The 23464-nt window shown below is 42.5% G+C and overlaps 1 protein-coding gene across 1 annotated transcript in view; it reads right to left on the bottom strand.

Annotated features, from left to right (window-relative positions):
- Positions 1 to 23464, bottom strand: part of LOC311012355 (receptor-type tyrosine-protein phosphatase N2-like) — a 228559-nt gene that overhangs the window by 96526 nt on the left and 108569 nt on the right. Inside the window, exon 12 of the mRNA XM_084007783.1 lies at positions 6643 to 6707. Coding sequence (XP_083863909.1) covers positions 6643 to 6707 — 65 coding nt within the window. The remainder of the gene's footprint in view (positions 1 to 6642; positions 6708 to 23464) is intronic.

The following is a 23464-nucleotide window of genomic DNA, read 5'->3' as shown; positions in this document are numbered from 1 at the left end:
GGCATCGGTGGCCTACAGTTTATTTTCAGGCCTGTCCTCTGACACTCACATTGCAACTCGCATCTCGAACTGTCTGGCTGACATCTCTGTCTGGACAACTGCACATCATCTCAAGCTTAACCTGAATAAAACCGAACTCCTCTTCATCCCAGGGAAAGACTGCCCTCGCATGGACCTGTCGGTCACTGTCGAGGGCATCACAGTATTTCCTTCCTCAACTGCGAGGAACCTGGGTGTAATCCTCGATGACCAACTATCCTGCACCCCCAACATCACTGCTGTGGCCCGATCCTGCAGATTTGCCCTCTACAATATCCGCAGGATTCGGACCCTCCTCACAAAGGATGCAACGCAACTCTTGGTCCAAGCACTGGTCATCTCCCGCCTTGACTACTGCAACTCTCTCCTGGCCGGACAACCATTGCAGCGTATCCAGAACGCTGCAGCACGCCTTATCTTCAATCTACCCAAATTCTCCCATGTGACCCCCCTCCTCCGTGACCTCCACTGGCTCCCTGTTGCAGCACGCATCAAATTCAAGACGATGACATTGGCTTTCAAGGCCATCAATGGAACGGCACCCATCTTCCTTCAAACACTGGTCAAACCTCATGCCCCGAAGCGAGCACTCCGCTCCTCTACTTCAGCTGGCCGGCTGGTACCACCATCGCTGAAATCAAACAAATGTCGCTCAGCAAAGTCCAGACTCTTCTCTGTTCTGGCGTCTCAGTGGTGGAACGAACTCCCGACCAATGTCAGGACAGCAGTCATTTGCCATCTTCCGAAAAAGGCTCAAGACTCACCTGTTCAGACTTCACCTCGACTCTACATAGCATGACCCACTAACACCCCCCCCCCCCAAAAAAAAAACGTACCTATAGCACTCTGATCGTAGCACTGTTGCTCTTGGAGTACTACTTTACTCAGATGAGGACCTAACACTTGTTCTATGTTTAGCTCTTACTTTATCGGCAATGATACGTCGTGGTTTCTTTGTTTCCTTCTTTTGACAAATGTATTTATTGTAAGTCGCTTTGGACAAAAGCGTCTGCTAAATGACCTAAATGTAAATGTAAATGTTAAAGATGAAATGCACATAAACAAGCCTGTTGCACTACTGATGTGCCTGTATTTGTATAATTTGAACTACAGTAAGATATATTTTATACTAGTGGATTATAGTGTATTTAGACAGTAATTTAATGTTTGCATTCATTTGAAGTGGTTGAAACAGCCGTACTGGCATTTGAAATCAATAAAGTTTAATAAAAAGCAAAGCTGTTGGTTTTATTCATTTAACAAATACAGGTTTTTTATATTTATATATTCTATAAATGTCAGTTAGATGGTAACCTGTATGAGCAATACATAAATAATCTGCTAGAATGTATAATAATCATCTACTTAGTCATCAGGAGCATTTCTTTGAATATCAATAGTATCAGATTAGTGTTAAACACATTTCCAAACTACAACTAAATTCTTGATTCTTAAACTGATGAGTTTCTCTCTCCAGCAAGTTCCAACTAAACGGATATTTTGCCAACAAACTGACACATCCCTCAGTTTATTTGACATTTCCCCTGATTAATTCTGCTTGCATTTATTTTGTAAATTGCCTGCTCTAAAGAGTTAGAAAAGCAAATATTTCCACTAAACACATCCCAGTAATATGCTTGCTGAAGCTTCAGTGCATTTGCTGAGCTATGAAAAAAGGCAAATCACCACTTCACATTTTCAGAAAAGCGATACAGGAAGGATGAAGAAAAATTATGAGCAGGCGATGTGCTGATTCTCTCAGAGGAATGGACCGGACACAGAGGCTGTTGGAGGGACTGAACCTATAATATTCTGGTTCCTTCCCATATAAACAGTAGTGACTTCATGTCTGGCCACTCCCATGCTTTATTATGTCTCATACGTTGCAACAATTTCTTTTTATCACTAAATTTCCCAGTCGGCAAGTCCGGCGGATGGAGGGCACTCTGTCAGATTTTGAATGTTTACAACTCTCACGCTCCTCCCCCACGACCACCGAACTCCTCCCCCTCGACTCCGTGCCCTTTGAAATCCCTTAGATCACGGCACCTTTGAAACGCGGGTCCGATGTTGACTCTGTTTTTATCACGGGCACCGTCGCAATCTTTCTTTTTTTCCTTATTTTCCCACCTGTGTTTTCTTTTCCTTGGTTGTTTTGGACCTCCTCATTTCGGTTTTTAACTGAGGAATTGGAAGCTTGTCGCTACTTCCCTCCGCCTCCCCCCTGTGATAGTGGTACGACCCGAGGGGGGAGGGGCTCTGTGTGCACGAACACAGCTCTGCGTGCTGATTGGACAGGATGATCCGGGCTCTGTCGATTTTTTGCAAAACAAACAACAGGCTCTACGTGCACGTAGAGGGGCGTTTTTTTTTCTAAAACCGGATGATTTATGTTGTTCTATCGGAGCATAGTGTTGGCTTCGGTGAATATGATCAAAAAAATGTTGCAGACTGGAACTTTAATCATTTCTACCACTTGAGAACATACCCTATAAATAACTTTTAAGACACCAAGACCTTGAGGAATAGGCCTTCATAGGACATTTCGAGATTTTAGCTTTTTTTTTTTTATGATGATTGGGTGACAATCACCTCTGTTCTAGAAATTACTCAGAAAAACTGCCAGTCTACTCAGGAGAGCGATCCTTCCTCTGGATGCCCTCGGTCTCTAGTTTGTGGTTATACATTTTTGACAAGGCTGTGATTAACCTAGAGGTTTTAAACAGTGATGTCGAGTTTTAAAAAATGGTCTCACCATGTGTAATGGTTACCATGGAGACGAACATCAGCACATATGAATGCAATCAGGCTCATTGGACCCACAAGAGTCTCAGTGTTCCAGTCAGAGCCAATTATGCAATCCAGAACTGTTCCCAGTATGCAGCAATATTGAATATATATATATATTAGGGCTGTCAAAGTTAACGCGGTAATAACGCATTAACGCAACATCCTCTTAACGCCGTTAATTTTTTTAACGCGCGATTAACGCTCGGTATTTAAAAAAAAAAAAACGCGCATTGTATGATTTATGGCCGTCGGTGGCACCTGTAGTCTTGATCCAGAGGGAAGGTACGTGTCCACAAGCAGCGGTGTTTCCCCGCGTCCCATTCATTGTCTATGTGAAAAGCCGTGCAATGCATTCTGGTAGCGTTGCGGCGAATGTCGAGAGACGGCGCGCGAGTTGGCCGCTCCTCATTTGCCTAAAGTTGAAGTCGAATCTACTTTATGCTAATCAGAGGCGCCGGGCTCGACTCGCCGCCTCGGGAACACTCGCGAACGCTCGCAAAAAGTTGTTGTTTAAAGGAGAGCGCCTGTCAATCATCCTCTAGTGGCAGCCCAGCAAGCGTGCAATACTGGGAAGCGGCGCGTCCACACGCGTTTAAAATCGATTTGTGAACGGCAAATTCACCTTCAAAAGACTGCCAGATGGTTCAGTCGATAAGACCAAAGTCATCTGCGCGTACTGTGGGTATGAAATGAGCTACCATAGAAGTACGTCCAGTCTGAGATATCACTTGCAAGCCAATGCACTTATATCCTAACTGTACTTATCTCCTGTTACACTATCTCCTGTGACATGTTCACTTTAATTGTTTGTGATGTATTCTTATAACCCTGTTTTGATCCCATGTTTTGGTAAGGGGATATTTGAAGTGTTAAATAAACATTTTCATAAATCAAGTATATTTGCCCTTATGTTGTCAAAAGTATTAAGAATATGAAAAAAATACATTAAGGTACATTTAGAAGAAGAAAAAAAAATGTGCCAAAAAATGCGATTAATTTGCGATTAATCGCGAGTTAACTATGGACAAAATGCGATTAATCGCGATTAAAAAAATAAATCTTTTGACAGCCCTAATATATATATATATATATATATAAATATATAAGTAAAAAAAACATCCAATGCATTTTTTTGCCAATAATTGCATGGTATAATCATAAAGCGGGCATGTCTGCAAAGAGGAGATGCATATGTTCCCAAATAACCCATTTCCATTCACATATCTTGAAGTGAGAGGTCAAAGAGCCCTGTGAATATAGCCATGCCCCTCGCCAATTCCCTTCCTGCTTTCTTCTGCTGGCATGTGTCTGCTAATATCCGTGTTCAGTGAGAAACCTATAAATCACTGGGACTGAAATTATTTGGACAGAAAAACAGGCTCTGGCCATATTTTAAAATTTGTATGACTTTCTCAGCACTTCATGAAGGTTGCCAACCAACAGCACAAGCTTATGCTGCGGAAACGTAATACTTGGCCTCAGCTAATTAGCAACAAGATGCCCCGATGACTACCACAGAACTTCGGGAGAAAACTGCAGTGCTTGAAATGAGAATGTAATGGTTAGAAGTGAGCATGGAAGTGAATGGACCATGTGGGAACGACACCACTTCACCATGGACTCAAAACAGTGGACAAGGGCATGACAACACACGGCTAATCGGCACCAAGATTAACAAGAAATGGCGGGGCTATTCACCAGTCATATATCCACAATGAGAAATCCTCCCTGGAACTCTCTCGGTGCAAAGCCTAAGAGTGAATAATTTCCCTTTCTTCTTGTATTTGTAAGTATTTGCAATAAAAGGTCAATCCTTTACAGGAGTGTGTGACTGCAAAGCCCAACAGGGTCACTCTCTCTTACATCTTAAGCCACTAAGTGTCTCTGTCCTTTATTCCACAAAGATCCCTCATGACCGTGGAAGGATTATAAAAGAGACAGAAATAAAAGAAATGGACAGAGACACTTATTGCCCAGGCAAATACAATATAATGTCATCTTTGGCTTCTTAATGATGATATCATTCAAAGAGCACAACAATAAACAAGCTCTGTTGTAAAGATGTAAATGGAAATCCTTCTGCAGGCACCAGACACATCATTTCACGATCATTTCAAACTGCTTACATGTGAGCAGAAGTTACTCTCTCCATGTAACTCTTGCTCACCCATTGCACTTCACGCTAGATTGCCAGGTGCATAATATTTAACAACCCCACAATAATTGATGTTCTGTTTTACCGATCTGTTTTGTCTTTATTGCATGCTATTCTTCCCCGTTACTGCTGCGCCAACCACCCCACGGGAATCAATAAACTGACATGTTATCGTCGCTTCAAACAGGCATATGCATATGCACGGGCATCCGTGAGAAAAGGAGAATCCATTTTGCTGGCTGCCAAATAAAGCCAGCGCTGAGACCTGCAGGCCCGCTCAGACTGTCCTCACAGAGTCGGGCTGGGAAACAAATCGCCTCCTCTGCACTCTTGAGAAACTAACTTTTTCTGTTTGTATTTTTAACCTGTCAGCTGTGATGTAGTATGCTAATATTCTTATTTTACTGTGATATGATAAAACTATAATAGCCACCGTATGGGCTGATGATGGATGTTTTGTTGCAGGTTGCTGTTCCTCTATCTGGCAGCCTGTGATGGACGGATTTCTCTCTCTCTCTCTCTCTCTCTCTCTCTCACAGCAGAGGTTCGATTGGTCATAATTGGCTCCTGTTTGCAGCTAGGTATTGATCACCTCGATAGACCCTCCATTCCACCCCTCCGCCCCCCACCCCTTTTCCAAGCGTTTCTCTCTCCGACCACGCTCCTGCCACTTTGATAAGCATGGTGAATGGCGTGCCATCATCGGTGCAGAATAACCCTTGAATCAATAGGCAAGAGCAGACACTCAGCAGTCTATTTATTGCAGAGACTTTGGAGAATAGCAATGCTAAGGGATGGAAACCAAGAGTGAGAGAGGCTGAGAGAGGTGGAGGGGATGGAGTGGGTGCCATACAGAAGAAATGCTGCTTATAATTGTATGTATGCTTCTACTACAAGGATGAAGGGGTGAATATCGTTCCCTCTTCAAGAAAACGAACTATATCTGACTGTATCAGTTTGTGACAGATGTATCGATTACAGACCGATTCTCCTCAACATTTGATTCAGAGCTTTGTATTGATGCAGTCTTATCCAAGACGCTTCTATCCATTTCCTGAAACATATCGCTTAATCATTGCACCCCCTATATGAAGTCCATACACTCCGTGGCAAAAAGTGAGAAAAAGAAAGAAAGGAAGGCGAATAGACTTTGCTTGTTCAAAAATAAAATAATAAATTGGAAGAGAAGTTAAGTATAAGTTGTTGCTTGAGGTTGAATGTGTCATTCCAGAAAAACAAAGACAAGGTCAAGGCTCCGTAATTCCAACGGAGGGCAAAGCTTCAGCAAACAACGACATTTCTGACAACAGTGTGCAACTGTGTGACACTTTTGGGAAGCCCCTCCCCTAATTCAACATGACAATGTCAACTCCTTCAAGGAATGGTTTCCCCATTTTTTGTGTGGAAGAACATAACTGGCTTGACCTCAACCCCAGCCAACACCTTTGGGATGAACTAGAACCGACCGAGAGCCTGATCTGATCCACTAACGTAGAGGTTCGACGCCACTGATTGGTTCCAAAAGAGGAGATTGGCTGGAGTGTCCACTTACTTGTGGCCATCTAGTGTGGGTTGAGGATTCAAACTGTAACTCATATCATGGTTTGTTCTCATCCAAACCTTTGATTTAATTGAAAGTTTAAAAGTGGAGTACTCACGTCGGTGACCCCGGCCTCCAGGATTTTGACCTTTGCTTCCTTCTCCACAGCCTCTTTCTGCTTAACTACAAATGAAAAAAAGAACAACCATCAATGAATTGAAAAATGTCTAACATTGATTATTTTAAAGGTCATACACAAAAAATAATATGGAATATTTTTCCATCCTCTGTGTCGAGAAACCAGCAACCAACAAAAACTGGTTGATTAAAGATACGCAACAACCTACACACAGCAAAACAGCAGCAAGCTACATTACAATTCTCTTACTTGTAGTAGAGTTGAAACAGTGTACACTTTCAAATTTTGATTAATCCCCGTGTCCACATAATGTGCAGAATATATCCACGGGTGTGCAGAAGCTGCTATAAATCAATGGTAGAAATCCACCAAAGCAGCTTTTAAAATCTGCGCTCTACTGATTCATAGAAAATCAATAGGTTCCTTTATTCTAAACTTCAAACATACAACATACAGCATATATATTGTACAGTGGAAGCTCAATTCACTGAACCTCATTCATCTGAAACACCTAAGAAATGCTTTTTGGTTCAAACAGTGAAACTGTCAGATGGTTGAAATACATCCCGAGTCTAAATTCATCATTAGGTTCAAGAAACACATCACAGCAATTTCACAGCACTCATTTATTTGTTTTTTATTCATGTGCTTCAAGCTGTTAGCACGGCTGCAGAGTCTTAAATCTTGTTGATTAATGACTTGACATGTAGAGATTATTTTGCACTAGTGACCCCACCAACATCACCATAATGGTGTTTAGTTTGATGTAGTTACCTCTCTCTTCTAAGTTCCTGTTTACATTTCAATCATAACCACAAGGAGAGGATATTTCTCCATCCACTACAGTTCTTTCCAACCTGTATTGTGAATTACATTTTGAGGGAAACCTATTCAGTGTAGTAAGGATGTCAGAGTCTTGGATAGGTCAACAAACAGCAGACTTTTGTTTCTGTCCGGTGTGGAAGTAATGTAGTAAACGGTAATGTTTTTTTTTTCATATAACCCTATCGTTTCCCCCCCTAAACCTAACTATGTATTGTTATAGTGTTTCTTCTGATTTGTTTTGTTCATTAACCATATGTTCCAAATTGTAACCTTTCAGTCAGAAAAAACAGGGACATCGTTCCCATAAAAATGTAATTGAGAATACAGTTAAGTTGGAAGAGGGATGTCACAACACCAACATTTGACACCCGATTTGATTCCAAGGTTAAGAACTAGAACAACTAGAATGTGTTTGTTTGCCTACGCCAACCAGTAACGTTGCAGTTTACTTCCCCGCTTGTCCAAAATGTCATCACTCATCATTACTCATCACCTATTAGACATCATTAGCATGTCAATTATTTAGCTCAAGAAAAAACATTGTTTTATCAGGTCACAGTGACCTTTGATGACCAAATACTACTCAGTTCCACGTCAAGTGCAAGTGGATGTTTGTGCCAAATATAAAGAAATTCCCTCCAGGTGTTTCTGAAATAGTGTTCACGAGGATGGACGGACAATGCATCATGATTACTATATTCAATGCATCATAATGTAACTCAATGCAACCTTCTTAGCCATCTGCACCGTTATTTAGCCATGCTGGACTGTGCATCCCACCAATTCCTCACATCTAACGTTACAAGGTCTCCTCATGCCCATTTAAACATGGCTTTGTTGTCGAACAAAATATTATTGGGGACATTTTTGAAAGGTCCCGGATGACCAGATCTCATTTATCTAAAGCCCTGATCCCTGGTACCAATGGTAGCTGTGGTACAGTGGAAAAAACAGTATTGTCACATTCCTCCAGCATGTGATGTGGTGAGCAGGTAGGAGGTCATAAAATACAGTTGGTAAATGGTCATAATGGCTGTTGCGTTATGTTTATAAGCTTTGGTGAAAGCTCTTTTTCCCATCACAAATGTCTAAATTCACCTCACTTCCACCACCTACTTCAAGCTCGCCTTGACCAGAATCTGGTATTTTAGCAGACATGTGGTGAAGGTGGTGATATCATTGGGGATATTATCTGAGCACCACCAAGACGCCAACGTTTACCGAATTAGGCCAACAACACCTCCACAGGGCTCAACAATACATTCTGCCGTTCCAGAAACAAATGAGCTATTACTGTAGCATATCTTCACTTTATGAAACATGAATTTCCAACATGACCAGCCGCCAGGCAAATATTATAACAAATTTCCCACAAATAGAATTAAAGCCTGCACAAAGCGCTTTATTTTTCGCCTTGAAGGGGAACAAATGGAGGGCTACAATTGAAATTCATGGCAGAGCACATATTAAAGCCAGAACAAAATGTTATGAAAAAAAAGAAAGGGTTGATAATTACATTCACTTTACTTTGCATCTGAATACACCGGTGTGGAGACAGAGAGCGCTCCTCTTTTGTTGACACACCAGGCAGATGAAGGATATGCAAATAACGAGCCTCGACTCTGCCACAGTCCTCCGAATTCGGATTTTATAATCAAGTCTTTCAATCTGTCGTGGCATGATTCACTTGTGTTGCCAAATGTTGTGTAACCATAGACCTTGTCCTTAAACACCACTGTCTAGTGTCACGGATGTACTAAGATTGAAAGAGGTATGGACCCAAATGCAGTTTAAATATTAAGCTAATGAAAAAAACTAAGTCCAAAAACTCAGGGAGACCACAGGGGAAAAACACACTATACAAATCTAACAAAAACATTCAAAAACTCAAGGGCAGACACACTATCAAAAACCAAAGAACACCAAAGACCAGGACACAGGCAGGACAGATCAGGTGGTGGGCACACATCTGGGATAAAACAGCCGACCAAGTAAACCAGACAGAAAGGAAACAGACTAAATACACCAGGGTTGATTCGGTCGACGACAGACAGGTGTGGAAACACAAGGGCAGGCTACGGTGATTGGGGAGCACAAGAGGCAAGGCTGACGAGACATGAGACACAGCTGGGAGACAAAAAAGGAGGGAAACCAAGACAGGAAGCAAAGCACTTCACAACACAAGACAGAAGGACTACAAAATAAAACAGGAAACCAAAACAACAAAAACCCTCAGTCAAGACAAGAAAAACGAGTGACAACACAAGACAGAATGACTACGAAATAACACCGGAAACCAAAACAACAAAAACCCACAGTCTTGACATTCACCTATGGGGAAAAGAAATGACTCTCTAGTAACTCTTTAATATTACGCTTGTGCATCTGGTTGCCATGTGGTACTTTTAAGTGCGTTACACGACATCCATAAAGTATGTACGGCAATAAAAGCACTGTGAACTGTATCTAATGGAGGAGCAGCGGACCGGTCGGCATCCAAGCCCTAGACATCGATGTATGAACACCTTGTTGGCGATAGTGGGCCGACGCGTCTTAATAGTGCTGTCAGCAGGTAGCGACTGCAGGCTCGGCTCCCTTCAGTGAGAAATAGAAGCTGAAGTGGCTGAATTGGTTTGTCAGCGTTGCCTCTTCTTCTGTTCACTGAGCAGCATCTGAACAGACTTCTGCACCATGTGTCTGACGGAGACGTCGGTTCCTTCTCGTTTGGGTTCTCCGATGTCTGAGGCGCACAGCCTCCTCGGGCACTTTTACGTCACTTGTCAGTTGTTGCGGGTTTGGCCCACAGAGGGCAGTGCAGCAGCTGGATTAGATTAACCATTGATTTGCGTTTAGAAGCTGCATTAAATCATTTATTGTCATCGAAAGACCCCCTTTACACCTTTCATTCAAATGCGTCTCATATCCAGATTGTATCTAGATAGGATTTAACCTGATTACGTTTACACCTGGTATTCATTTCTGTCTCCAGGGTCCACATTGAGACTCAACTGAGATCTGATCTGAGAGGAAGCCTCCTGAAGGGACTGCTGGAGAAACTGAGCGTAATGCGTTGCCCATAGAAATAAAACAAGAGTAGAGTTTACTACAGTGGTCTGAAGGCAAAACAAACTATTTTGTTGTGATGTAAATGCAATTAACAGATAAAAAGGATGCCAGATGAACTACATAATGATGACAATTTGTAAAAAAGCCTGAAGTCATGGTTTGTTAGGTCTGTCTGCAAGACAGACGCAAATAACTTCTCAAATGCTTGTTTTCTGAAGAGTTCAGATCAATTGGATGTAGGTTATGCTAACATTGTAGATGCTCCATCACCTAAGCATAAATATGGCAGCAATCTTGTTGTTTGTCCCACAGACAATGTCTGGTTTGGTTTCTCACATAGTTTGGATTGGTCTCTGGACTAATGTCACGTTCTGTAGTAGAGCTCTGCGAGACCACAAACGCTACAATGTTTTGCCTCAATTTCTGATTCAGTGGCGACAGGAGGAGAATCTCAAAGCTGTTAGGCTTTCATGTCACAGGGCCACACACATTTATCTCTTGAAATGAAAGCTTTTGTGCATAAACTTTTGATGCATCGCATCAATCTGGCCTGAGTGAGGCCGCCACACATTCACAATCCTGCGGCCTCCCTGTCACTCCGGAGAACGACAAGCTAGCTAGCTAGCTAGCTAATTAACCAGACCTCCGGTCCAGAGCTGCGTCCACTCTCTTCCCAGGGAGCTGCACCCTATTTACTGCCAGAAACCATGAGAATCACTTCTGTTCTGGCACATTTCACCTCATCCGTCATGATCCAGTGCTGTCAGGAAGTAGCACAGTGAAAACGATTGGTGACGCACTGGCTGATGCTGGTCGTGTGATGGCTGCTGCACCATTAGTTGTGGCTAGGTCAGTGGTGGAGAGTGCTGTTCGTGTCCCGATGATTATTTTTATTATTATACCTGATCCAAACAGCCACACTCTGAAGTGCAGTGCAAAGCAGACCAAGAGTGGTGGGGGGTGAGTAAAGGTGCCAAGAATGAAAAAGGGGGCTAAAGAGAGAGGTTCAAAGAAATGGCTCGTTTCTCACCTCCTCACAGCTGGCCAATCACAGAGCTCAGTGGGTGTGAATGTCCAACCCGTTAGATAATGCAGCTCGGTCAGTGCTCCTTGGCATCTGATGCCAACGCTCGTTTAGCATGTGATCGCTTGTGTGTCAGGCACCCACTCGCTGCATTATGGGTAAGGCAACGTAGTGTACAGAGAGAGATGTACAGGGAGGCAGGGAGGAGGTGGACAGGTCAAACAAACACAGGCCTTTTGTCCTGGAGACCCGTTAGTGTCCCATGTGAAACCAAAAGTAAAGGTGGCATTTGAGTTGACACTTTAATTGTTAGTGAAGATAATTACGTGACTCATTTGAAACTCATTAGTCAGTCAAGTTAACATTAACCTCTTTTCTTAAACCTAACTAAGAGGTTTCCTACCCAATCTTCCTGTGAAGACGGAAGTTTATTTTGAAAAGATATTGACACTTCGTGACTGAAATCAGCCCCTTTTAGACAGCCTTTTCGTTGCGGGAGTATTATTGCTTTATTCCGCACTATAGTCAGTCTAAACGCTCGCCGAGGCGGAAAGAACAGAATACTCACCTCTGAGACGCCAACGTAGGTCGTCACAGAGCCACAACAGAGGCTCGACGAGTCGATACAACTTTCTATCAAAACGCTCCAAGCACCCGAGGCGGTAAAGACGTGATGTATTAAGACAACGACACGCCGTCAGCGGATTAAACAAGCTCAAAACATAGATCCGAAGAAGATAAAAGTTGAAGAGTCGTGTATGCGAGACGAGCAAAAGTTAACCTTCCGTAGTTGTTTTGATGCATCAAGCTAATCAGATTTCCAACCCTCATTGAATACGTCACCCGGCCGATGGGTCCAAAGATTAGATACAGCTGCACTGTGGGACGTCTCACTCGTCCGCTACGCCGGGGTGCTATCTAAACACAGTCACCGCTGCAGGGTTACGCCGCGACAAAAGCTCTACCTAAACGCTGCCTTTCTGCCATTATAGCGGAATTGTCTGTCTAAAAGAGGATATTGTTTGAAGCAAAGCAGAAAAATAATCATAGTCATAGTTCGAAACAACAACATCGCATTGCTTGCCAAGCACTCTCAATGGTATGTTGTATGGAAAAAAAACAGCTTTAAAAAACATTTAATCCACAATGTGCTCAGTATTAGCTGTTAATATTAATGTAAATGACATGTTATCATGTTATGAACGAACTAAGGTAACGTTACCCTTTGCTCACTTTCATTTATTGAATTAGGATAACGTTGCATATTAAATGCTCTGGTTATCAAGCAGTTTATGATTACAGTTAGTTTGGTCACCTGAACAAAATGTATTTTATCATTAAATTACTGTTTGTTTAACTTGATATTAGCAAGGTAGCTCGCTAGTTTAAAGACAAACCATGGGACACAAGAACGTTTTCAGTATATTTCCAATTCTGAGGTCGTGAATGCTGCAAGAGGGGGCGTTCAGACTCTATCAGACAAACAACAGAGAATCGAGAATGTGTCCTTGATTAAATACATCTCATTGCCATCTGTTGTTTGCCAATTAATTTATGGTGAAGATCACACGGAGAGGGCTGTGACAAGTAGCATTGTGTGTTATTCAGTCGGTGTACAGTATTTGTGAGTGAGTCTTTGATCTAGTATGGATAACTCAAAAAGGCACTCAGGTCCATTATATTCAGAGGGTGAAGATGTGGTACCATCCATATCATTCTTTTTATTTTTTTACGAGCAAAGTTAATTATCAAAGATGGAAAACTATTAGATAAACATGGGAAATGTAGCTAAGCGATGCATTGTTTTTAATAACTGTGTTTTATGTCCTTCCTCTTGTTTTCTCATTTCAGTTGTAATTCTATCAAATGAGCAGGCTTGCTGGTGATTATTAAGGTTGTCGGAGTGATGATGAGGCTGTTGGAGAAACTCGGTAGCTTGAAGCTGAAGCTGGTAGTGGCCTGGTTGCCATCGCCGTAGATGCTGAAGAATATTTGGTCTTCTTTGTCTTTCTGCTCTGGCTCTTGTTAAGATGCTCATCGTCACGTTTATTTTCTCTCCGTGCAGCTCTGACTCTCTTGGACTCTATCCGCCACCTCAGCCTGGTGTATCTGGTGGTGATTTCCTGTTTAAACCAGGGCACGAGGGAAGCCTGCTGACCAGGAGCATGGCCTCTCTTTGTAGCGATGCCACTGCATTGGGGCGCTCCATGAGGGAAGGACTCGTCCTCACCCGAACAGCTGCTCTCCTCCACAGATGAGACCAAAGACCATTTAATACATTATTTTAGTTATTTAAAACCTAAATTTGCGTCAGCCCCTTTTTATGTTGTGGTCTCACCAGCCGGGATGCAACATAGTACAACTATTTTGATATTTTGCATTATTGACCACTTATTATTATTGAACTTATTATTCTAATTTGTGTGTGTGTGTGTGTGTGTGTGTGTGTGTGTGTGTGTGTGTGTGTGTGTGTGTGAGAAACATCTTGGTGCAGTTTTTTTGCAATACATGTATGAACAACATGAAAAAAGAAATGCGTCTCAAGCTGAAAGGTTTCACCTCAGGAGGAGGAAACGGTGAGGAGTGCTACTTAGTCTCGCAGCCTGTGGAGCCGTCCACTCTGGCCTTTAGAACAAATAATATCTATCACAGCTTAAACTTACTTTCGTTTTACAGCTCAAATCTGGTTTATGTGCTTTAACCTGATACTGTCGATCCTTTTGTTTGTGCCGTGTCTTCACTTACATTGAATCAAAAGTTGCAGATTGGTTTCTACCGAAATCTTTTAAAGGATTAATTACGTTCAAATGAAACACGGTACACAGCAGGCGACTGTGGGACCAGTGGAACAAGTAAAGACGCTGTTGCCTAAAGAGCCTTTGGTAATTGGTGAGGCAAAACCTATTTGAGTTGCATCTGCAGGAAAGCCTAATTGACAGGCACGCACACACACACACACACACACACACACACACACACACACACACACACACACACACACACACACACACACAAACACACAGACCTACATGCACACACTCACACGTTTAATTCCCGATACAGAATCAGAGTAAAACGCCTGATGTACCCAAACACAAACAAACATGAAAGCGCTCAACGTGATTTTCGTTTTTTGGGAATCAGAAAACTCGGCAGCAACGCAGGCACCCATCTGGTTCCCTGGAGAGACTTGCCACGTGGTCAGTGAGCGTGACTACATCACAGGCGGCGAGCTCACTCTAATTAGCCAACAAGTCTTCAGACCCCCCAACCCCCCCCCCCCAAACGCTGCGGCCTCTCAGAAATGTAGCCAAGAGCAACCCCGGACCATCCATTCCTCTCCACTCCTGCGGACTACAAATCAGTCCAAGTCGGATGAGAGCACTGCTCGGGAGCAGGCGAGCCGAGGTGCCTCATTTGTACCCCTGCGAGCTTTCTCTCCAAAACCCAAATTGGATCCATTTTTAAGAAGCTGCATCGGGGCCGGGTGTCGTGATCAGACCGACGTCGACTTTTCTTCTCGCCAGGCTGGCAGTGCAGTGTGAGAAATAAGCTGTAATGTGACAAAATGGGAAAGAAGCAGAGATGGACTGCAGAGTGAGAGCGAGTTGAAGGGAAATGACCGATACTCGGATGATTATCTTTTTTTTTTCCTTTTCAAGAGTATTCCATCTTCCATTGTACCTCTCAAATACATTTGGACTGCGGGAGGGAAAAAAAAAAAACATTGGGCCTGAAGGAAGTAACAAGGACCAAATCTCATTTCTACAAAGGGGGCCCCCTTTATTTTCCCTCCAAAACACATGGAGGCGCTTCATTTGTCACCCGGGCCGCCTCCTGAATTTTGCTTTATGTTAACTCAATGTATCTGAGGCGCCTAGAGGGAAACACAGCGAGTGCCAGGGATTCAGAAATGCTTCATTTTTCACCGTTGACAAAGGGGAAAGGCCCAGGCCGGCTCCACGAGTCCTGGACCAACAGAATAGATGCTTTTACAGCACCGAGGGGTCGTTATTCCAACCGCTAAACCACACCCACCCAGCCAGCCTCCATACCTCTCACTCACCCTCACGGGTACATTTCAGGAGCCGTATAATGAGAAGAAAACAACAGCCATCCTTCAAAAAGCAAAGGCAGGGAGAGCGGCGCTGTCGCCGCGGTGACACATTACAGGGATGTAATCACATTAGTTTATCGTGGAAATATAACACAAGCAAAATAGTTGCAGCTAATAAAAGGAAATAATATTTGTAAAAAAAAAGGTAAAGAAAAACTGTTTATAAAGTCAGGAAAGGTTTTAAGAAGTGAATGTTTCAGCAACTAAGCTTCTTCAAAACAACAATCCATTTGGGGAGGAAAATAATGTCAACAATATCCTTTTGTAAAGCTTTACCTGTTTTTTCTTAAAGCAGCTAAAAAGGTTATTTATTGTTTTATTTTCTTTTATTAAGATAAAAAATAAAATAATATTGTGTGTAGCTGAAAGTGCTCAAATTAAAAGAAATGTCAAGAAAACTTCATGGAATTGAATTCATAAGAGACTGTTGCTTTTTAAGAGCTGGGATGAAACTAAATTGGTTAAAATGACACATTTTATATTATGCAGGTTCACTGTAGACAAAATAATGTGAACAGATGTAGTCACAACTGCTGCTCCCAAGTTGCATCATATTATATACAAGTTATGTTCAATGATTTAAAGTGTGTTTCATAACAACATTTTGATTGCAACATAGAAAATTAAAAATGTATATATGTGTGTGTGTGCATTGTCTCATGGCCAAAGCCAAACAAAAGAAGAAACAACCGTCATGATGATCAGTCCAGAAAATCGTTGCATTAATAAAATGTTATTCTGTATGATTTGAAGCAGTAAGTGACCAACATAGAGCAACGTTTACGCCGTAAAGGACGACCATTTCTGCCGTTTTGTGAATTAACTCTTCATCTGGTAAACGGCGCTACGAGTCATTGAGTATTTCTGTCAAAACAGATAAGCCTGTCGGTTTTTCAAAGGCGTCTTAATTAGATATGGTTTCGCTCTCACTTGCATTAATTTGATTTTCGATATCAACTTTTCAGCCCTCAATCTGTTCCTTGTTGATCCCCGCCCGCTCCCTCACCCCTGGGTGTTATTGCCTGCAGCGATCTAGGATACAGTTTGAACCAGCAGCAGGCTTGGGTTGAATTCATGTGTGTGTGTGTGTGTGTGTGTGTGTGTGTGTGTGTGTGTGTGTGTGTGTGTGCTTCGTGAAGACAATGCCACGTGTAATTAAATATGAAAGCAGGGGGCCGAAACGGCATCCAGGGCCACTTGAGGGATGAGAGACCATTAGTGGAGGGGAGAGAAGATGAGGAGAGAGGGAGATGGGTGATAGACGGATGGAAAAGTGGAAACGGAGAAAATGACAAAAGTCACCATAAGTAGTCTTCCTCGATATGTAATACTACGTCGCCAGCTCTGCTTGTTGTATAGTCACAAGGATGAGTTTAACTCGTGTCTCCACCACGAAAAAGGATGCTGATCTACTTTCCATTGACGCTGTTCTGTTTGAGTGACATATAAAAAAGAAAATGGACAATTTGAGTCCCAGTACATGAAACCAATAGATTGCATCTCATTCCTATTCCATAAACGGCCATGAGCAAAATATCTCCTTAGCTGCTAGCCGTTCCACCTTCAACAGTTAGCCTCTATGCTGTTTGGTGCAGTCGTTTTCATCAGAGCTTTTCCATTGAAAGCGGTGAGACTGTACATGTGAGCTGAAAGAGGCTGAGTAGATCTGCAGCAGGTAGGTGCTGATACCTTTTGATACACTTATTTAAAGAAAAAAACCTTGGAGCATTTAATTCCCTCAAAGATTTGCCTTCAAACTTTATTAAAGGAAAACACCACCGCATTTCCATACTGAACTATGTTCTGCTCTGATGTTAGACGAGGTGATACATACCTCCCTCTCCTCTGTGCGTGCACTCAATGGCTCTTGCGCGCACTCGGCGCAGCGCTAATTTGCTAGCATGTCGCTTGTCCCCGTATATTCCTTAGGATCCAAAGGGGGGTGAAGTTAGAAGCGACCAAGCACTTCCACGTTGTCCCTATTTAAATACGGTTACGTGAGTAGTTACACGACCCAAGTTTGGTTACACAAAATGAAACATGCCAATTTTTCTAAGCGGATAACAAGGATAACTATATAGTATGGCGGAATAACAACTGGAAGCACTTCGACGTCGGTGCAGTAATATCATCACTCCGCTCCCCCTCTTACTTCCGTCAATAGAACCTACGTGACCTGCACGCCGTCGCCTGCACCAGCTGTAGTAGTTTGTGCACAGTTGAGGAAGCATCAGGTTGTAGTAAGATAGTTTGTGAACAATCAAACATCATGGTTATAACGTGGATCGTACAGGGTTGTGAAAACAAGCAGAAGGTATATAGTCCCGTCATGTTTTGAGTGATGATATTACTGCGCCGACGTCGAAGTGCTTCCAGTTGTTATTCCGCCATACTATCTAGTTATCCTTGTTATCCGCTTAGAAAAATTGGCATGTTTCATTTTGTGTAACCAAACTTGGGTCGTGTAACTACTCACGTAACCGTATTTAAATAGGGACAACGTGGAAGTGCTTGGTCGCTTCTAACTTCATCCCCCTTTGGATCCTAAGGACAAGCTACATGCTAGCAAATTAGCGCTGCGCGGAGTCCGCGCAAGAGCCATTGAGTGCACGCACAGAGGAGAGGGAGGTATGTATCACCTCGTCTAAGATCAGGGCAGAACATAGTTCAGTATGGAAATGCGGTGGTGTTTTCCTTTAAGGCCTTTTTCTTCTCAAAATGAGGTGGGACCTCGACTCGAACAGCAACACGGCTGTAGCGTTAACATCCGGTTTCTTTGAGGCTCACACCTGCAGACACAACAACACGAAGACCAGGATGTTCCTCGCCGCGCCGAAGCCGCCGCTCGCCGCTTTAATTGATGACATTTAGCTCTTCGCTTCTGCTCCGTTTGATTCATTCACATTTTGAAAAGGCAGGTATTAAACACCTCTACTAGTTTACACAAACAATTCATTAGGCTGATATGACACTGGGGACCTGGCAGGAAAACATCTCCCCGCCACCCACAACAATTAATGACCTCGCATCAACCGACGCCTCGCTGCACCGAGCCAGGAAGCCCCGTTCCAATAACAAACGTTCATTAGCAGATCACAGCTAGCACCGTGAATTATGAACTCAAATAAATCAGCAACATTTTTGTAACCTTTGCTTTTTACTGGGAGATTTATTCTTTTTTTTTTTCATCTGCTGGCTGCTTGGCATTCACACTGTACATACAGCAGCGGTCCCACTAGAGCAGTTGAGAAGTGTGTAAAAGAGGCTTTGTTTCTGAGAGGGAATTGTAATAAAAATGTATATTCCCCAAGTGGCGGTGACCTTTAAGGAATTGAGTCTTGAGTCATAAAACCCAACACTCCACAACCGGACCTCCAGTAGATGAATTAAATAAAAACCTTTTCTGGCTTCAAACATGTTGCTTTCAGCCTCAGCCTTTTTCTACCACCAACTTCTTACTTTCTCCTTCATCTCCTAATCCGTCTCCTTTCTTTCCTGGTGACTCCTTTTCTCTCCTCAGATCACCTCTCCTCATCAATCTGTTTCCCTATTCTCCTTGGGTCTCCCATGTAATCCCTCACGTATCTCTCTTCACCCACACCCACTGTATATAAAAAGTAGGCGTGGTCATCGTGATGTCACCTGTTGGTTTGTGGACTACACTTTTGAAGCCTTTGAAGGCATTTTGGCCATCGCCATCTTGGAATTTTTGCAACCAGTAAAGGAAGTGACCATATTTCCTCCCCTTGACTTAACTTTCTCCCCCCCCCACCCCCCCCCCCCCTTCCAATCTGCTCACTTCCATCTTCTTGCCACCCATTTCTTATCCTCTCCCCTCTTTACCTCTCCTCTTCCTACTCCGCCGGCCCTCCACAGCAGTGTTTATAAGGGCTGATAAGTGGCAGATGACGATCGCTTGGCGGGGCCAGAGATAAGGCTGCCAAAACTGGGGACGCCATTTATCAAACCTACCCACAGCCGAGCCAAGCGTCACCCAGCCGAGGAGCCAGCGAGGGAGGTAGGGGGAGGATGTGGAAAAGGTAACAGCTCTCCATCTTCAGGCACAGGAGGAACTCCCTGACAGGCCGGGCCGACATGCACTGGATAGCTTCTGTAAATAATGCTTAGTGTTTGTTTTAGTGCCATATGTGCGGGTGTCTGCTGCATCGGGGCGATTTAGGTGAGGTAAGACAATGACTGCAGATGGGAAAATGTTTTTTAGTTGATTAAAAAAAACAAAATTAAGTTTTCTGTTCACGAGAAATGGAGGCGCCTGAAAACAAGTCCCTGATATTACCATGCCGTCTTGTGGCAGTTTGTGAACTAGTGACAAAATTGAAATCTTCTGATTCTTTTTTCTGACATTCAGCACCAGTTTCAAGCTAATGTACTGCATTTGAAGGGATCTTTCATGCCTACATATGGGTGTTTTTTCTGTCTGTTGGGACGCTGACAAACTATTAAAGGATTCAAGTTTCCAGTATCAAAGACGTGGCGGTCGGGTTCACAGGGCTCTATATTCATTGTGAATGTACAGCAAGAAACAGTAGAAGACGTAGTCAGCTTCAATTTATCAGCTGCAATGGATTCTAAAATCAAAAGCATTGAACTGAGGTGAACGAAAGGACGTCAATAAAGAAGTATTCAAGCTTCTAATGCCCTCCATTTACTCAGTATCACCGACAAAGTCTTTGTTTTTTATATCATTTATATAATATATAATATTATTAAATATGATTATTGGGTTTCCAATGAAAGCAAGAGAAAAAAAAAAGCTTTTAGAACATGGCAACCTTAGAGATGGACAATGGATAAATGATAATACTGCAGCCTTGAGCGTCTTCTATGCATGTTTTCATACTCTCTTTTTTTCTTTCCATCATGACCTTTGGAATTCATTGACAGCTGCTGTTCTCTCTGAAGGACAGACCTACAAACTTTTAACAGCCGCCCTTTCAGTCTAGAGGAGACGAGTGTTTCGAATATCACTTGAAGCCTCGTATTGCACATGGAGCTGCAAAGGACCAAAGTCGTGGTGATTTCCATGGAGCAGGATAACAAGTAGGCTAAGATGTGAATAGGAAATGTGTGAGCAGACACTGGGAAACCATGAACACCCTTCTTTACTTTGACTCGGCCAGCTCCGATCCGCATGCATCCAGTGGGAACCAACGTGTGACACGTGGGTGTGGATCTCCATTGGAGTGTTCGATGGTTGAATTGCGCGAGCGTATAATTACAGGTCCTTATATACATGTGACATGCCCATACTCATGAGGCTGAATAATGACTCATATATATGTGGTTTACTTTATATAACGCATCGTCACTGCTTTTAACCTCTGAACCCGTCACATTTGAATCCCGGTGGCCTCATTTTTCACTGCAGTCGTTCTGAACCTCTATGAAAACCGTGCAATGAAGCAGTATAACACTGTCATAATGTAATCAATTATTTAAAAATATTAATTTATTTTACACAAATAGGAGAGTATAGATCTATATATCCAACATGTGTTTTGTGTGGAAAGTGATGCTCCCCATGCAAAACATATTAACTATTTATATTTTTACAAGCTCGACTGATAACCCCTCCTGTCCTCTCCTCTCTGCTCTGTAAAAAGCCTGCAGGTCAGTCAAAGTTTCACAGCGTTCGTCATGTGACTGTTGGTCTCAGCCAAGTCCAGGGAGCAGAATCTGGTTTCTTTATTTTTTAATTCTGTTTCTGAGCAACCAAAATGGGAAAGAGGACAATGCATAATAAATGAGTAAATACATATTCTATATAATAATTATTATTGTAACATTGGGCATATTACTACTATCACCCCAAATAATAATATAATATAATAATGATAATAATAATAATAATTTAATGATACATCATAACAAAATGAACAAAACAAGCAAACAAACTAAAATAAAAAGGGGAAATCCTAAGCTCTCCTTGCCTATCTTGTCCAGAGTCCACCAACCCTCAAGGCACCAGAGATGCTCCACATATAAATACATACAGTGTGTGTACAGTGTGTGTGTGTATATATATATATATAAAATATGATGATATATAATACGATATACTATGCCATCTTACATTGTATTTTTACTACTCATATATACACACATATATATTGTAAAATAAAGTAAGTAAGTAAAGAAAAATCTGTTCCTAAAAATGATAAATGGTGTAATGTTGGGCATTTTTGGGAAAACAAGCTTTTCAACCCCTCTTCTTTGTGGAGCTTCATACTGAGTTTCTGGCCCACTAATATACTGCTTTGGTTCACTCTAACTGCTCTCATTGAGTCCCATTTTCAGCTGCTACTGTCAGATATTTCCAGAGAAAAGCACTAAAAAAGCCCCTGTTCGCAGCAGCAAACAGCCGACTGACACAGTTAGAGACTAGCTAGGCTAAAGAGATATTTTCCCAATGAGTTGGTGAAGACCATCCATTAATCAAAACAAATACTCCTAATGAATGATCACGTTGCCCTGTAACTGAGCTTAGCCAGAGCCTGACCAATCAGCATCCTGTGCTGAGCTACTTTCAGGGCGTGGCTTAGGTGTGTGAGACACATCAAAACAACAATGGTGGATTCCGAAGAGAACCGGAGAGTATTTCTATATTGAAAGTAGAGCAAAGAACGGCACTCTAAAAGTTGTTTTTCTCTTTTCTCCCAACTGGCTTGGTAGGAGTTAGATTTACAGATGGTTCATCAATCACCTGCCACAGTTTGTTTAAAAGTGCCTGCCCTTTTCAAAAAAGTTCCCAATGACGCCTTCTGAGAGGGTTCTGTATAACTAACCATCTGGCGAGTCAAGTTAACAGTACATAAGTACCTCTAAAATAAAAAAAACTCAAGTTACTTGTATTTTATTAATGTTTGTGCACTAATTAAATAAATGAGAAATGTTTGTATTTAGAGGTATTTATGAATATTCGACAGAGCTAGCTAGCTGTTTACTCTTGCTTCCAGTCATTGCTGGGCTATTCACCTAAATCAGCATGCATATCTAACTCCAAACGGATGCACCCACTTGATAATGATATACATTTCCCCCTAAAAACAAAAAACAAAGCAGCTAAGAAGAAAAAAAAATCCCATTATGGTTGGCCAGAAAACACAGGACCTCCACCCAGGAGACTGCTGTTAGTGTCACCTGTGAACCAAGTGTTCACAGGTGACATACCCAAGTACTTTTTTTTTCAATTTCATATTCATTTGAAGTAAAATAAGTATGTTTTTACTCACGCTAACCTAGTAGTTTGTTGCCTAAACATGTCCAAGTATTTTGTAAAATGTTTTTGTTTGCAGGCCTTTTCCCTGGTAATGTAATGGAGAGTGCAGTTTAATAGGTTGGTTTCTCGTCACGTCACAGTGCTGCATCGCAAACGCGCTAAATCCAGATGGATGGCAGGAAGTGAAGTCTGCCAATAGAACTGCCGTGTGAAAAAGTCAAGATGCCCATGTTTTGTGTAGTTTACGGCTGCTCCAATTGTTCTACCGTGAAAAGGAAACGTTTTTTTTAGAGTACCAAAAGTTGTCGTCCATAAAGGTGAGAAATGTAAAAAGCTCACAGAACAACGCCGTAAAAAGTGGATTTTAAACCTTCGTCTGCGGGTCTGAGGGTCGCTGTGCCATCAATCAGGAACGCTCGCGTTCTCCGCTGCTGGGGCAGTCGCAGGCACCAGTTGCCTTTGTCCCCCTAAGTTCAGACTTCGGGATGCCCGGTGCGGTGCTTGGGCCCGTCTCGGGCTCGCCTGCCTC

The sequence above is a fragment of the Eutrigla gurnardus genome (genome assembly GCF_963514095.1).
Source record: "Eutrigla gurnardus genome assembly, chromosome: 4".
Taxonomy (NCBI): domain Eukaryota; kingdom Metazoa; phylum Chordata; class Actinopteri; order Perciformes; family Triglidae; genus Eutrigla; species Eutrigla gurnardus.
The sequence above is the reverse complement of the archived record's forward strand: the minus strand, read 5'-3'. Positions and strand labels throughout refer to the sequence as shown.